Source organism: Loxodonta africana, chromosome 6 (genome assembly GCF_030014295.1).
Source record: "Loxodonta africana isolate mLoxAfr1 chromosome 6, mLoxAfr1.hap2, whole genome shotgun sequence".
Lineage (NCBI taxonomy): Eukaryota > Metazoa > Chordata > Mammalia > Proboscidea > Elephantidae > Loxodonta > Loxodonta africana.
The window spans coordinates 15,027,599-15,041,939 of record NC_087347.1 but is presented as its reverse complement, the minus strand read 5'-3'; the positions used below and the strand labels follow the sequence as shown (position 1 = coordinate 15,041,939).

Genomic DNA, 14,341 nt, shown 5'->3' with positions numbered 1-14,341 from the left:
CAGCCCTACAGGACAGAGCAGAACTGCCCCATAGGTGGATTTGAATTGTTTATTTTTGGTTAGCAGTCGAGCTCTTAACCACTGTGCCAGTTTATTGAACAGATAGAGGACTGTTCGGGAAACCCTGGTGGCGTAGTGGTTAAGTGCTACAGCTGCTGACCAAAAGGTCAGCAGTTCGAATCCACCAGGCGCTCCTTGGAAACTCTATGGGACAGTTCTACTCTGACCCTGTAGGTCGATATGAATTGAAATTGACTCGACCACAATGGGGTCTGGTTTCTTTGGTTTAGAGGACTGTTCCATGTGTAATGGGCGAGATCTTGTTTTATACATTTGTAACGACCTTGAATTGTTTCGGCAGGAACTCAAAGGGGAGAAGGGAGACAAGGGAGCAACGGGCGAATCCGGACCTCCAGGACCTCCAGTAGGTCATTTAGAGCCATATTGTTCCCTCAAGACATAAAAAGTTCATTGGTTCATATTTTGATCGATGTTATGCTTTTTAACGTTAGTTTTAAAACATGGTAATATTTGACCACAGAGATCATGGATATACTAGAAGTATGTAGTGGCCATGTCTAGCCTATAATCCTTGCACTGTTTTACGTGCATCCAGTATTATCCATCTTATACCTTATCCTAAGCATCTGTTGCTAAATAAATACTCATAAATAAAATTTACCCCTTAAGTGAATCACCATTTGAACATTTTAAAATAGGGTAGAGTAATCAGAAGGGACAAGTTGATAAAAAATCAATGTAAGTCGAAAAACAAAGAATTCGTGAAACTTGACATAACTCTAATTAATACAGGGACCACCTGGAGAATCATATGGATCTGAAAAGGGTAATCCTGGAGACCCTGGCCTGCAGGTAAAGCAGTGCAGCTTGTATTAGTCAGGACTCTACATGCCCAACTCAAAGTCACTTAGGTTAAAAAAAAAAAAAAGGGCTTGGGAAGAAGTTATATGCTCAAGTCTCTGAAAGTCCAGGGCTAGAATGGGCTTCGGGGACGTCAGAACCAGAGAAAATATGGGCAGGACTCTCTTCTTCTTACTCCGGTTTCTTTCTGTGTATCGACCTGTCCTCTCCTTTGGCAGATGGTTTTCTTCCAGGCAGGGGAAGGGGAAAAAGAGGGGAGTGTAGCAGCAGACAACTCTGGGTTAAAGGCATTAGAGAGGAGACAGTCTTTTTCTCTCTGTGTGCATATACAGCGAAATCTGTGAGAGCCAGAACTTGACAGGACTGCCTTGTTTTCCAGGTCTCAGAAGTGTTCCACCTTTGACAGAGTACAGTCTTACCACTTTCTGTTGTTCATTTTAATGGAAAATATTTGTGTTTCATTCTCTGATAGGTTTCCGCCTTACATAGGTTCTGGCTTTTGCAGATTTTACTGTAAAATCTCAAAGAATTCTCATTGGCCCAGCTTGGGTCATATGTCTCACTCTGAAAAAAATGACTGTGGCCAGGAGGAAAAGGCACTATGTTTGGCTGGTCCAGTTGGGCAGTGGGCTGCTGTGATTGACAGCCCCCTCAGAACCAACCATACAATATGAGGGAGGAGTAGCTCCCCACAGGAAGTGGGGCATCCTGGGACCAGAAGTAGATAGCAAGGAATGTTGGGAAAATAAGCAACAAAGAACCATGACCCCAGCCAGCTCCATTTATGAAAGATTTAAACATGTATATTGTTTAAAACCCTAAAAATTATATATTGAGAAGAGTTTATGGGTGTTTTCCCTAAGAAAAATATTCAATCAACATGATTTTTAATTCAGACACGGAGGATGAATATCATAAGAGTTAACCCACAATCCATGTCTATTTGGGCACTGCAATGTACCTTTTATACATGTATTTAAATATAGGGACATCTGGAGTTCCAAGAATTGCCAACATTCTAAATAAATAAATTCACTGTGAACACCTTCCCCTTTCTAGGTTTCCTTATTACTCACCTTTCAGCTAAAGGCTTCTTTGGTTTTTCTTCCAGGCTTAGAATGGACAGCATCAACTCTTGTTCAAGCTTAGCTTTTAATTTCCTCTCTTTTTTCCTTTGACCATCCCTAAATTCCCATCTGACTGGCATCTGCCTTCCCTAGAGTGATTAAAGGCTTTTCGTTCTAAAAAATGACGAGGAACCTCACTTAGGCCTTCTTGCCTGAGGTCTACAGGAGATAGTTATATCATTTAAGTTTTCCATATGTATTAAAGTTATGTATAGTCATAAAATTACATGTTTTTATTTTGTTTTTGTTTTAGGGAAAGCCTGGAAAAGATGGCACGCCTGGCTTTCCTGGCACTGAGGTGAAGAAACGATTTGGCACACTGATGTAGTGAAATGTTGGTACTGTTCTGTGCAGGATTTTCGAGAGTCACTAAGTAGTTATGAGGAGTCCCTGGGTAATGCAAATGGTTAACACGCTCAGCTGCTAACCGAAAGGTTGGCGGTTCGAATCCATCTAGAGGCACCTCAGAAGAAAGGCCTGGTGATCTACTTCCAGAAAATCAGCCATTGAAAACCCTGTGGAGCACAGTTCTACTCTGACGCACATGGGGTCACCAGAGTAGGAATCAGCTCAATGGTAACTAATTTTCTTTTTTGAGTAGTTGTCATTATACCTTTTAAGAACTACATTTGAGAGTCATAGTTTTACACTCTCATTGTGGATCGATGTCACCTAAACACATCGTTTTAATAAAAGAGGAATTTAAAGTGTTCTTACTTCATACAGAAGCAGCCTGTGTTCCAATCTATTTTAATTTGTTATTTTCTTTAGGGAGCCAAAGGCGACAAGGGCTTCCCTGGATTAAGCGGTGAATATGGCATTAAGGTAATCCCCGATCTAATATTTTACCTTTAGCTTTTTTTAATTGGCTGGGTTTTAACTACCTTTCCACTCCCCACCCCATAGCATGGAACTAGGTACAAAGAGTTGTAATCATAGATAGACTTTATTAAAATGCCTTAGTATATTTATTAAAAAGAAAAAAGAGACATAGCAACTTTACTCAGACATTTGAAGGGTGGTCTGGTGGGGAAGATAGTAAACTTGTTCAGTGTCATTGTGGGTGGAAGACTGAGGACCGATGAGATTTCAGCTCCCCCTAAAGAAGGGGATGAAAAAGGCCTGTGAGCATAGGAGCTTTCTGGTGGTGAGAGGTCAGGCATAGACTAGACCCAGTGATTTTCAGCTTGAGTTATGATACACTAAAGGGTTGAGATCAATTAATTGTGAACTGTATGCCTGTTCATGTGTTTCTGATAATGCGTTACACACATTTTCAAATAATTTGCATATGTCGGTATGTATGCAGCTTCAAGATTTATCTTAAAATAATATCACTCCCAATCACTCGAATTCTGAAGTGCTCTCTCCAGACGGAAGTAAAGGGGTGGTTGCAGCTGGGATGCTGGGAATTGCATATTATCCACAGCGTGGTTTTTCTGAGCCTCTAGTCTGGGTGTGTGGCGCAGGACCCGGCAGTGTTTCATTCTGTAGTGCATAGGGGTCTCTGTGAGTTGGAACTGACTTGACGGCACCTAAAAACAACAATGACAAAGTCTGGATGAGAACATGGGAGTGTGCAGAGCATATGAACATCATCCATTGAAGCTGGGGACAGGGAAGAAACTTAGAGAACCACTAGGGGAACAACCAGTTTCCAGGACCCCGTAGATAGGATTCCTGGCCCTGTAGGAAAATAATTCGAAGTCAATTTTCCTTTAACTTGTACATCACCTCTGAATCACATTACTTTCAGCATTGATTTATTGTCCAACTGTGCATTTGCTTTTAAATATACTGAATATGTAATTACTTTTCATGAATGTACTCCTAATTTGTAACTCTTTCAACACAGGGGTGGAAAGGGGACATTGGCCCTCCAGGATACCGTGGTCCGGTAAGTGTGATGAAAGCCAATATCAATGTCATGGTCCATCAAGTCCTTCAAGGTATCAAGGGAATTTTAAATCAGTGTCTCTCATTAACTATTGTATTAAATAGTGTTGATAGTATTTTTTTTAATCAAATCAAGACAAAAACAGCTGTTGTCATTCTTTGTCCGTTTGTGTTTCCTGTTTGGTCCCTGGAATGCACTAGTGATGCCCATCCTGGGCTACAGAGGAAACCTTTGTCTAATCAGACCTGGCCCAAGGTGATCCTGCACCCTTGGGGAAGGGTGGGCTGCTGTGCCCAGCTGGGGCACTGGAGAGCAAGGGAGTCAGCTCCCCACCCCTTCACCTGGTCTGGCTATGGCAACGCCTGCACTTGAAGGCAGCAGATGCTCAGCCGTGGGTCCAATCCAGGATCAGGAAAAAGACAGTCACCCCAACCCAAGCTCCACTGCAGCGGTGGCAATGCTCCCCTCTTCGGGGTGGATGTGAATTTGATGCCTGTCACCTCTAGGGTGGCCACGTTCTGTATTCTGACACAGGTTCAGATTTCTGATATTTGTACATCTCTTGACTCAGAAGATGGTGGTAAGCAACTCAGTGTGTAGAGAGGGTGCTACCTATGACCGTGCAGGATCGGCATCATGGCACTTGGTAGCAAGAGTCACGAGCAGGGGAGGGATTGTTAAAAATACAGATCTCAGAACCCCAGGCTAAGTAATTTCATGCAGTAATTAGAGGTGGGGCCTGGAAAGCTGCTTTTTCACGTAAAAAGCAAGTGATTCAGATGCAAGTAGTTCCAAGACACTGTTACAGGGTTGCCCTGAAGATTAAATGGGGTATTTTGTGAAAGTACTGAGCCCAGTGACTGAAACTCAGCAGGTGCGTGCATATCATTATCAATATTATGATGGAGACTATGTTAGTACTATTATTATTGGTAATACTTTATGTGATTTTTATGCATATTGGTTAATCGCGAGGCCCTTGTTTTCTCATCTTTAAACGAGTCAACCAAATCGTTGGCCTCATGCAGCACATGAGAAAACAAAACAAAAAGAAGTTGTGAAAAAAGTTTTCCATTTCTCTCTCCTTTCCTTTCAAGATGAATGTACTGAATTCTAAGTGGAATCCACTTGTCAGTTGCTCTTTCGAGAAATTCTTAGCATTCCTAGCTTACTGTGTGTTTTCTTATGCTCAATTCCATGTAACTCTGTTTGCCTTTTCTACTAACTTCAAAGAAGTTCTGTTTGCTTAGGAGATAAATAGCTAAGGAGCCCAGCATTGGATCCACTGGGCATGCCACAAACAATATTCATCAATTCTTGCAGGTTGATGAACCCCTGGACGTCGAGTCGATTGCAACTCATTCTTGCAGGTTGATGGTGTCCTGGTATTTAGAGAAGCAACATATACCAGTACTTTTTTGATGTGTGGGACCCAACATACTTTGAAATAAATTTAGAGGGTCAGGACCAGCATTTTTTAAAAAGAAAAATAGAAAATATATATATATCAAAGTCAATCATAGGTAGTAATCATATGGATCATACAGTAATGCCCTGGAGAAGGACATCATGCTTGGCAGAGTACAGGGTCAGTGGAAAAGAGGAAGACCCTCAACAAGGTGGATTGACACAGTGGCTGCCACAATGAGCTCAAGCATAACAACGATTGTAAGGATGGCACAGGACCAGGCAGTGTTTTGTTCTGTTGTGCATAGGGTTACTATGAGTTGGAACCGACTCGATGGCACCTAATAACAACAACAACAACAATCATGTGTAGTCGATCATATGTAGTAAATTTGAATTTCTTACACATGCACACATACATACCTAGACATCTATGTCATGTTGAAGTTGTCAAGGATTTCCTTTTACTTAGATCCACAACCAACACCCATGGAAACAGCGGTAAAGAAATCAAACAACATTTTGCATTGGGCAAATCTGTTGCAAAAGACCTCTTTAAAGTGTTAAAACCCAGAGATATCACTTTGAGGACTAAGGCACACCTGACCCAAGCCAGGATTTTTTCAATTCATTCATATGCGTTCGAAAGTTGGACAATGAATAAGGAAGACCAAAAAAGAATTTATGCCTTTGAATTATCGCATTGGCAAAGAATATTGAATATACACCATGGACTGTCAGAAGAATGAAGAAATCTGTGTTGGAAGAAGTATAGCCAGAGTGCTTCTTAGAAGCAAGGATGGCAAGACTTCCTCTCATGTTCTTTGGACATGCTATGAGGAGGGACCAGTCCCTCGACAAATTTTCTATCTCTATAAACAGAAATTCAGAGCTTCCTAAACAGTCATTCACCTCGTGTGTGGTAGAGGATCAGCGAAAAAGAGGAAGGCCCTCAGAGAGATGGATTGACACAGGGCCTACTGCAATGGGCTCAAATACAGCAACGATCATGAGGGTGGTGCAGGACTGGACCGTGTTTGATTCTGTTTCATTCTGTGGCACATAGGGTCGCTATAAGTTGTAACAGACTAGATGGCACTTGACAACAACAGCATGTATATATATAAATGTGGATATGTAAGCTGGGTCACATTGTAAAATATATTTGTAATTGAAAGCCGATGAAATATTTGATATCATGACACCAGAAAGGTCAACTTTTACTCATAAATTTATTCATTTACATATACATGACTAGCATATACCTGCTAACAAATAAAGCTGTGAATTCAGGGAAATACAGAGGGTACTTTTTTGGCTAAAAAGAAGACATAAGTACTAAGACGTAATTGCATTTGGTGAGCTGTCTGTAAATAGCTATCCTTTCTCTTTGTTCTCTTCTATCTCCTTTAAGATAGAATATTATGACATATACCTGGAAAAGGGAGATGAAGGAAGTCCAGGCCCACCAGGGCCCAAGGGAGCTCGTGGTCCACAGGGTGAGAATAAATTTCTTCCTAAAGTATTTGCTCATAATTACTCCAGCTTTCTGTGAAGGTAATGTGTAACGTGCTTAAAGACTGAAACTTCTTAAAAAATTTTTTTAAATTGTTAAAATATCTATAACACAAAATTTGCCAATACAAGGTTTTTCACCTATACAGTTTAGTGACACCAATTATGTTATGCACCCATCACGAATAAGCATTGCCAAATTTTCTATCACTATAAAAAGAAATTCAGTGCTTCCTAAACAATCACCCCTCTCCCCCCCTTTTTTTTTTCTTTTGGTCTCCTAATTTTCATAGGTGGTATAGTGTTTTAAATTAACTTCATCTATGAAAGCGTGACATTCTCGCCAGTAGCACTCATCTCTGGCTACCCGCTAGAACCCTTGGAAACTTCCAGATGGTAACTATGTCATGGCTCATCCCCTGAGATTCTGATTTCACTGATCTAGAGGAGATTCCTGGACACTGGTAGATTTTTTAAATTCCCTAGATTAGTCTAATTGCTGCCAGAATTGAGACCACTGATCTGGGCAAATTGTTGATATAAACAAGATTTCAAAGGAGAATTTTACTTAAAAGAGTAAAAATTCTCAGGGTATTTGAATAAATGGACAGCTAGATGTAGACACAGATTTTTTGAATCTGCTATACCAGTCCATTCGCCATCGAGTCGGTTCCGACTTATAACGACCCTGTAGGACAGACTAGAACTGCTCCATAGGATTTCCAAGGCTATAATCTTTACAGAAACAAACTGCCACATCTGGTGGATTTGAACCGCCGACCTCTTGGTTAGCAGCAGAGCGCTTCATTACTGTGCCACCAGGGCTCCTTAAAATCTCCTGTGCTTATATAAAAGAACACTCTAAAACTGAGGCGCTTGGCATAACTAAAATGGCTGACATAGGTCTGAATCAAACATCATTTTGTCCTAGGCCTCTGCTTCTGCTTTTTAGAATAGGTGACCCATGACTACGCTCTTGACCAAAATATCTTGTTCTGCAGCATCCTGAAGTGGCCCACCCAGATTATTGTGAGAACCAACTCTGGAATGCAGGAAACTGGGGCTAAGGCTGAGTACCCCAGCCAACAGAAATTCTTGATAAATGAGTCTTACAGAGCATGTGGAATGTTAACCAGTCAAATGTCCCTCGGTGCTCTTTCCCCACATAGCCCAAGCTCTGATGAAAGACGTGTGCTTGTGCTGTCTCTTCCGAACGCCATTTTGAACTTTCATTTTGGCGAGTCCCAGATTTGCCAGTCTTTGCATCTGAATAAAACTCTCATTTTATTTTATGGAAGCTCTGTTTCATTTTTAACACTAACTACGAACCTCTTACCTGTAGCAAAGAATTAGAACACTGTGGAATGTTAAGTGTAGAACACCCCAGACAAGCTATTGGCCAAAAGGCAGCCCCTTGACAATGCTGGCTTTGTTTGTTTCTCTTGGATCTGAACTTCCAGCAAACTGTGAACACAGAGCAGGTTTTTAGTAGATCTCTACTGAATTATTTGAAAATGATAGGAGGGCATGATTTGCTTCTGAGTTTTAGATATGTCAGATTGGCCTCCTCTCTGCAGTTTCTCTTTATAAAGAAGGTTTTCTAATATTTATCAATGTGAGAGTGGGAACAGATGTATGAAATATATTTATTGTTAATTATTATTATATTGTCATCCAACATTCCAAAAAAGGTGTGTGCTGGGGGGACAGTCTGTCTTTTGTAAGCAATTAATTAGTGTCTTGTGTTCACAGGTCCCAGTGGTCCCCCTGGAGTTCCTGGAAGTCCTGGTATGGACATGTTTTTTTTCCCTATTATTGTAATTTTGATGAAAGTTTACAGAACAAACTAGCTTGTCATTAAACAATTAGTACACATATTGTTATGTGACATTGGTTACCAACCCCATGACGTGTCAACACTCTACCGTCTGGACCTTGGGTTCCCAATCACCAGTGTTCCTGTCCCCTCCTGCCTTCTCATCGTTGCCCCTGGGCTGGTGTGCTCATTTAGTATCATTTTGTTTTATGGACCTGTTTGATCTTTAGCTGAAGGGTGAACCTTAGGATTGACTTCATTACTGAGCTAAAATGGTGTCTGGGGGCCGTACTCTCAGGGTTTCTCCAGTCTCTGTCAGGCCAGTAAGTCTAGTCTTTCTTTGTGAGTTAGAATTTTGTTCTACATTTTTCTCCATCTCTGTCTGGGACCCTCTATTGTGATCCCTGTCAGAGCAGTCAGTGATGGTAGCCAGGCACCACCTAGTTGTGCTGGACTCAGTCTGGTGGAGGCCGTGGTAGTCGTAGTCCATGGACATGTTTCTTAGGGTACAAATAGAAATGCTATTAAAAAGGAAAATACACTGCACTCTATTAAGTTGGCATAATCTTACATAAAACAGGTGTTTCATTAATTCGTCTAAACTTGTTTCCAACTTCTAAATTTTTCTTTGTGACTTATAGTGAAAGAGGTAGTGGAAAATTATATAGAAATGCTGTTTTTTATTTTTTAGTGGTTTTAACTCAGTGTAAAGCCTTTTTACTGTCAGAGAAATTTCATAGTAACTTTGGGATATGAGCAGATGCTTTGAAACTCAGAAGAGGCACCAAGGTATAACAATTTTATGGTAACCAGGAGTCCTGGGGGCACAGTGGTTAAGAGCTCAGCTGCTAGCCGAAAGCCCAGCAGTTTGAATCCACCAGCTGCTCCTTGGAAACCCTATGGGGAGTACTACTATGTCGTGTAGAGTCGCTATGAGTCAGAGTTGATTAAGTGGCAATGGGTTTGCTGTTTTTATAGATTGATTAAAAATGATAATTTCATAATGTATCACAAATTGTGTAAGGATACATACATTATATCTGTTATGTAAAATTTTTAATTTTACAATATATTGTTTATGGATGCATAGATAATTCCTTAAACCAAAAAAGTCCATTCCAGTTGACTCGATTCCATAGTGACCCTACAGGAAAGAGTAGAACTGCCACAAAGAGTTTCCAAAGCTGTCAGTCTTTAAGGAAGCAGACTGTCACATCTTTCTCCTGTGGAGCAGCTGGTGGGTTCAAACCTCCAACCTTTTTTTTTTTAATTGTGCTTTAAGTGAAAGGTTACAACTCAGGTCAGTTTCTCATACAAAACTTATACACACCTTGTTACGTGACCCTAGTTGCTCTCTTTATAATGTGACAGCACACTCTTCCTCTCCACCCTGTATTTCCCATGTCCATTTGACCAAACTGCCAGCCCTTCAGTTAGCAGCCAAGTGCTTAACCCCTGTACCACCAGGCTCTTCAGATAATTACTTAGAAGGGTAATAAATGGACAGAAACATTAGAGTGGTTGCCTCGTGGGAGAGGAGGAGAGGATCAGGGATGGATACCCAGGAGGCCTCAGTTGTGACTGTAACATGTCATTTTTTTTTAAAGAAAAAAAAAAGTAAAAATCTGATAAGCTAGGTGGCAGATGCTGTAGCGTTCATTATGTCTTCTCTGTATAAATTTAAGTATTTAAAGCTATTTCATAATTTTAAGATGAGTTAATATTAGATTACAGAATTATATGGATACTTAATCCTACTGTAAACCAATAGGTAGGTAAGTAGATAAATATTGTGTGTACTCATATATGCATAGAAAAATACACAACAAACCATTAACCACGGATAGCTCTTGAAATTAGAAGAGAGAAAAAGGATATTTTAGGGTCCTGGCTGAAGATTAAGGAAAGCTTCCTTCTCCCTGCCTGGCCCCCAAGCAATGAATAGTCTGCTTTAAGAAACCAGTGAGTAAAAAATACAAAATTCTGAAACTAATATCAATCACAAGGCTTTGCCTTTAAGTTCAAATAGTAAGAAATAGTCAGATATTACCTCCACTGGTTTCTCAGCCCTTCCCGGTGAGATCTGATTTCTTGTTACACTGTTTCTAAGGGAGAGTTTCCCCCTCCTCACCATCCTCCCCATCTTAGCAAAGGCAGAAAATGGCTGTTGTACTGCCTTCCCAGGAGAAACCTGGCTCCACCATCATGCCCTTTAATGCTTAAGACAATTGAAAAGGGAGGTCCCATTTCAACTTTCTCTTCTTCATTTGTAGCACTGAGAGGCAAACATTCTCTCTTCTCTAAAAAAATTTAAAAATTTACAAAATAGCATATATTCAAGAATTTCTCATTAGTCCTTTTAAACAAAAAGACCACAGTGTGTCCCATACTCTATTTCAGTCCCTCATAACAAGTTAGATACACTTTCTTGTGGGAATGGAGTGTTCCCAGGTTTGCTGTACTGTAAGAGTTTAACCAGGCCACAGATGAAGGAAGCGAAGATACTCGCTTTTTGTTTTATGTACTTTATATACCTCTATTTGTGCAACGTTTATGAATAAGAATATGTCACTTTGGGTAATTAAAAAATAAATATATATTAATGAGGAAAAAAAAAATACAATAAAATAATTATTTTCTCCAAGGGTCATCAAGGCCTGGCCTAAGAGGAAGCCCTGGACCACCAGGCATGAAAGGAAGCAAAGGGGAGCGAGGACCCCCAGGAAACAACACAGTGGGGCCTCCTGGGTCCCAAGGTTGTCCTGGTTCACTAGGCCCTAAAGGACTGCCGGGGCCCCCAGGACCACCAGGTAAAGACACCTACAGGGGCCCCTTTTGTGTCCATTGTTTGGTGACAGATGTATGTGAATCAGGGGCAATGAACGTGGCCCTTAGCTTGGCCACCATCTGTGTGATTTTTAGGAGTCATCTTCCAGTTGTGTTTAATTTTATAAGCTATCTGTTAGCGATGCTGTGATAGAATGATGACTTTGCCAGTTCAGCACCTTGGTAGCCTGAGTTGCCCAGAGAGCAGAGTGGGAGGCAGAAACAAGGGGAGCAAAGCAGGAAAAGGGGGATGGTTATCACTCTGTCCTTGCCAAGTGCAACTGTTTGCTCAGTGCCTTGAGCCCATCTTCAAGAAGTTGTATCACCCAGTCTCAGGATAACCTGTCTCAGGGAAGAAAACCAAAAGTCAAACCAGTTTCTGTTGAGTCGACTCCAACATATGGCAGTCCCATGTGTGTCCAAGTAGAGCTGTGCTCTGTAGGATTTCAGTGATTTCGATCTTTGAGAAGTAGATTGCCAAGACTTTCTTCCAAGGTGCCTCTGGGTGGACTCAAACCTCCAAGCTTTTGGTTAACAACTGGATGTGTTAACCATTTGCACCACCCAGGCACTCCCAACATGTAGACTTAGTATCCCTGTTTTATCAATAAGAAGCCTGACGTGCAGAGATGATGTAGCTAATGAATGCTAAAGCCAGCATCTGGCCCCAGCTCCCTGCAATGCACCAGCTCCCTCCCTGGAGGCGCCATACTCCTCTCGTCTTGGAGACGGTGCCTTCTGCACTCTCGGACCACATCTTAGGCCTTGTTGCCCACCCTCTCTTCTCTAAGCAATGCCCACATGTCCTTCCATTGGAGCTTCAACTCCAAGTCTTCCAGAAGACTTTTTACAGAACCCACATCCTATCACACCCATGCTATCCCAACTATAGAATTTTTTGCTTTGCCTTGTCTTTATATTTGTCGGTTTCCCCTATAAGAAGCAAAGCTCTCCAAGATTAGGGATTGTGTCATGTTTCCTGTTTTAAGCCCAGAATGTAGCATGGGGGATGGAACATTATAAACAAAAACCAAACCCACTGCCACTGAGTCAATTCTGACTCATAGTGACCCAATAGGACAGAGTAGAACTGTCCCCATAGGGTTTCCAAGGGTGTAATCTTTACGGAAGCAGACTGCCACATCTTTCTCCCACCAAGCTGCTGGTGGGTTCCAACTGCCAGCCTCTTGGTTAGCAGCCAAGTGCTTTAACCACTGCCCCACCAGGGCTCCTGTGGAACATTATAGACACTCCGATATTTGTGGAATTAAGTATGAAAGGAGTGTGAAAATGTATTCATTGTCGTTAGCTGCTGTGGAGTCAATTCCGACTCATGGCAGCTCCACGTGTGCAGAGTAGCACTGCTCCACAGGGTTTTCAAGGCTGTGATCTTTCAGAAGCAGTTTACCGGGCCTGTCTTCCAAGATGCCTCTGGGTGGGTTCAAACCACCAACCTTTCAGCCCCTAGTTGACTGCTTAAACATTTTTGTCACACAGGGACTTCTGTGAAAATGTGTAAGTACGTGCACGTGTATAAGTATACACATAAAAACCTGTTGCCATTGAGTCAATTCCAACTCACAGCGACCCTATACGACAGGATAGAACTGCCCCATAGGGTTTCCAAGGAGCAGCTGGTGGGTTTGAACTGCCGAACTTTTGGTTAGCAGCCAAGCTCTTAAGCATCGAGCCACCAGGACTTTCAGTGTACATATAAGTGTACGTTAAGTATAAAACTTGCATCAGATTTTACTGTTTAAAGATTACTGTCTGGTCATCTTAAAGATGTAGGAAACTGAGTCACAAAATGGGCATTCTTTCATAGTCAAGCAGGCATAATATGACACATACCAAGTTCTAACTGAATTAAATCTTCCCACTGTTTCCTTGTTGCCCTGAAATTTGGACCAGCTATAGATACTGGTTTTAAATATGTACTTTCACCCTATATTTGAAATGGCAAGACTTGGTCACCAAAAATTAGATCATAGAACACAATTTACCAGCTTAAGAGAATTGGCTACTCATTGTAACATGATGCTGACTGTGAGGATTGGCAACAGTCTTCTGAGCTGCTTCAAGAATGACCAACTCAACTGATGTGGACAAGCAATGAGGAGATGATAGATGATCCCCTGAGTCAGAATTCATCTTACCCTCTGTATTTACTGAGTATCTACAATATTGCAGGAAAATACAATATATCCCAGATGCATGAAAGAATCAAATTTGATCCTTTGCCTCAGATGTAAAAAGGATAGTCTTGGAATAATTGGAAACACTGAATAAGATAACATGGGTTGCTTATGTGAAGAGAAATACCATAGAATGAGCTTTCAAAGAACAACCACAGCAGTATCAATTTTTTTATAGAATATGAGGAGCCCTGGCAGCACAGAGGTTAAGAGCTTGGCTGCTAACCAAAAGGTCGGCAGTTCGAATCCATGAGCTACTTCTTGGAAATCCTTTGGCTTTGGTATAAAATGTGAAGGAAAGGGCTGATCAACACGTACCGGTCTTCTCAGATACAGACAATCTTCAAAAGGCTCAGCTTCCAATACAAAGGTGGGGAAATGTATATAAATCGTACATATATTAAAAAATACTTGCTAATTTTTAAAAAATGGCCTTGGTGTTGTCGTTTTATAGGTGACATTGTTTTTCGCAAGGGTCCTCCTGGAGATGGTGGGATTCCAGGTGAACTAGGGCCTCCAGGAATCCCAGGACGTGATGGATCCAAAGGTTCGTTCAGTCAGTGGTGTTGCTCCACTAGAAAGAGCCATTTTCGTCATCATTATTGTGTTCGTCATCTAGTGCTGCTATAACAGAAATACCACAAGTGGATGGCTTTAACAAAGAGAAGTTTATTTT

General features: G+C 41.3%; 1 protein-coding gene across 1 annotated transcript in view; it reads left to right on the top strand.

The window, feature by feature from the left end:
• Positions 1-14,341, top strand: part of COL4A3 (collagen type IV alpha 3 chain) — a 160,230-nt gene that overhangs the window by 94,167 nt on the left and 51,722 nt on the right. Inside the window, exons 14-22 of the mRNA XM_010597674.3 lie at positions 362-424; positions 814-873; positions 2,263-2,307; positions 2,781-2,834; positions 3,865-3,906; positions 6,728-6,812; positions 8,581-8,616; positions 11,290-11,454; positions 14,120-14,212. Of these exons, the coding sequence (XP_010595976.2) occupies positions 362-424; positions 814-873; positions 2,263-2,307; positions 2,781-2,834; positions 3,865-3,906; positions 6,728-6,812; positions 8,581-8,616; positions 11,290-11,454; positions 14,120-14,212 (643 nt within the window). The remainder of the gene's footprint in view (positions 1-361; positions 425-813; positions 874-2,262; positions 2,308-2,780; positions 2,835-3,864; positions 3,907-6,727; positions 6,813-8,580; positions 8,617-11,289; positions 11,455-14,119; positions 14,213-14,341) is intronic.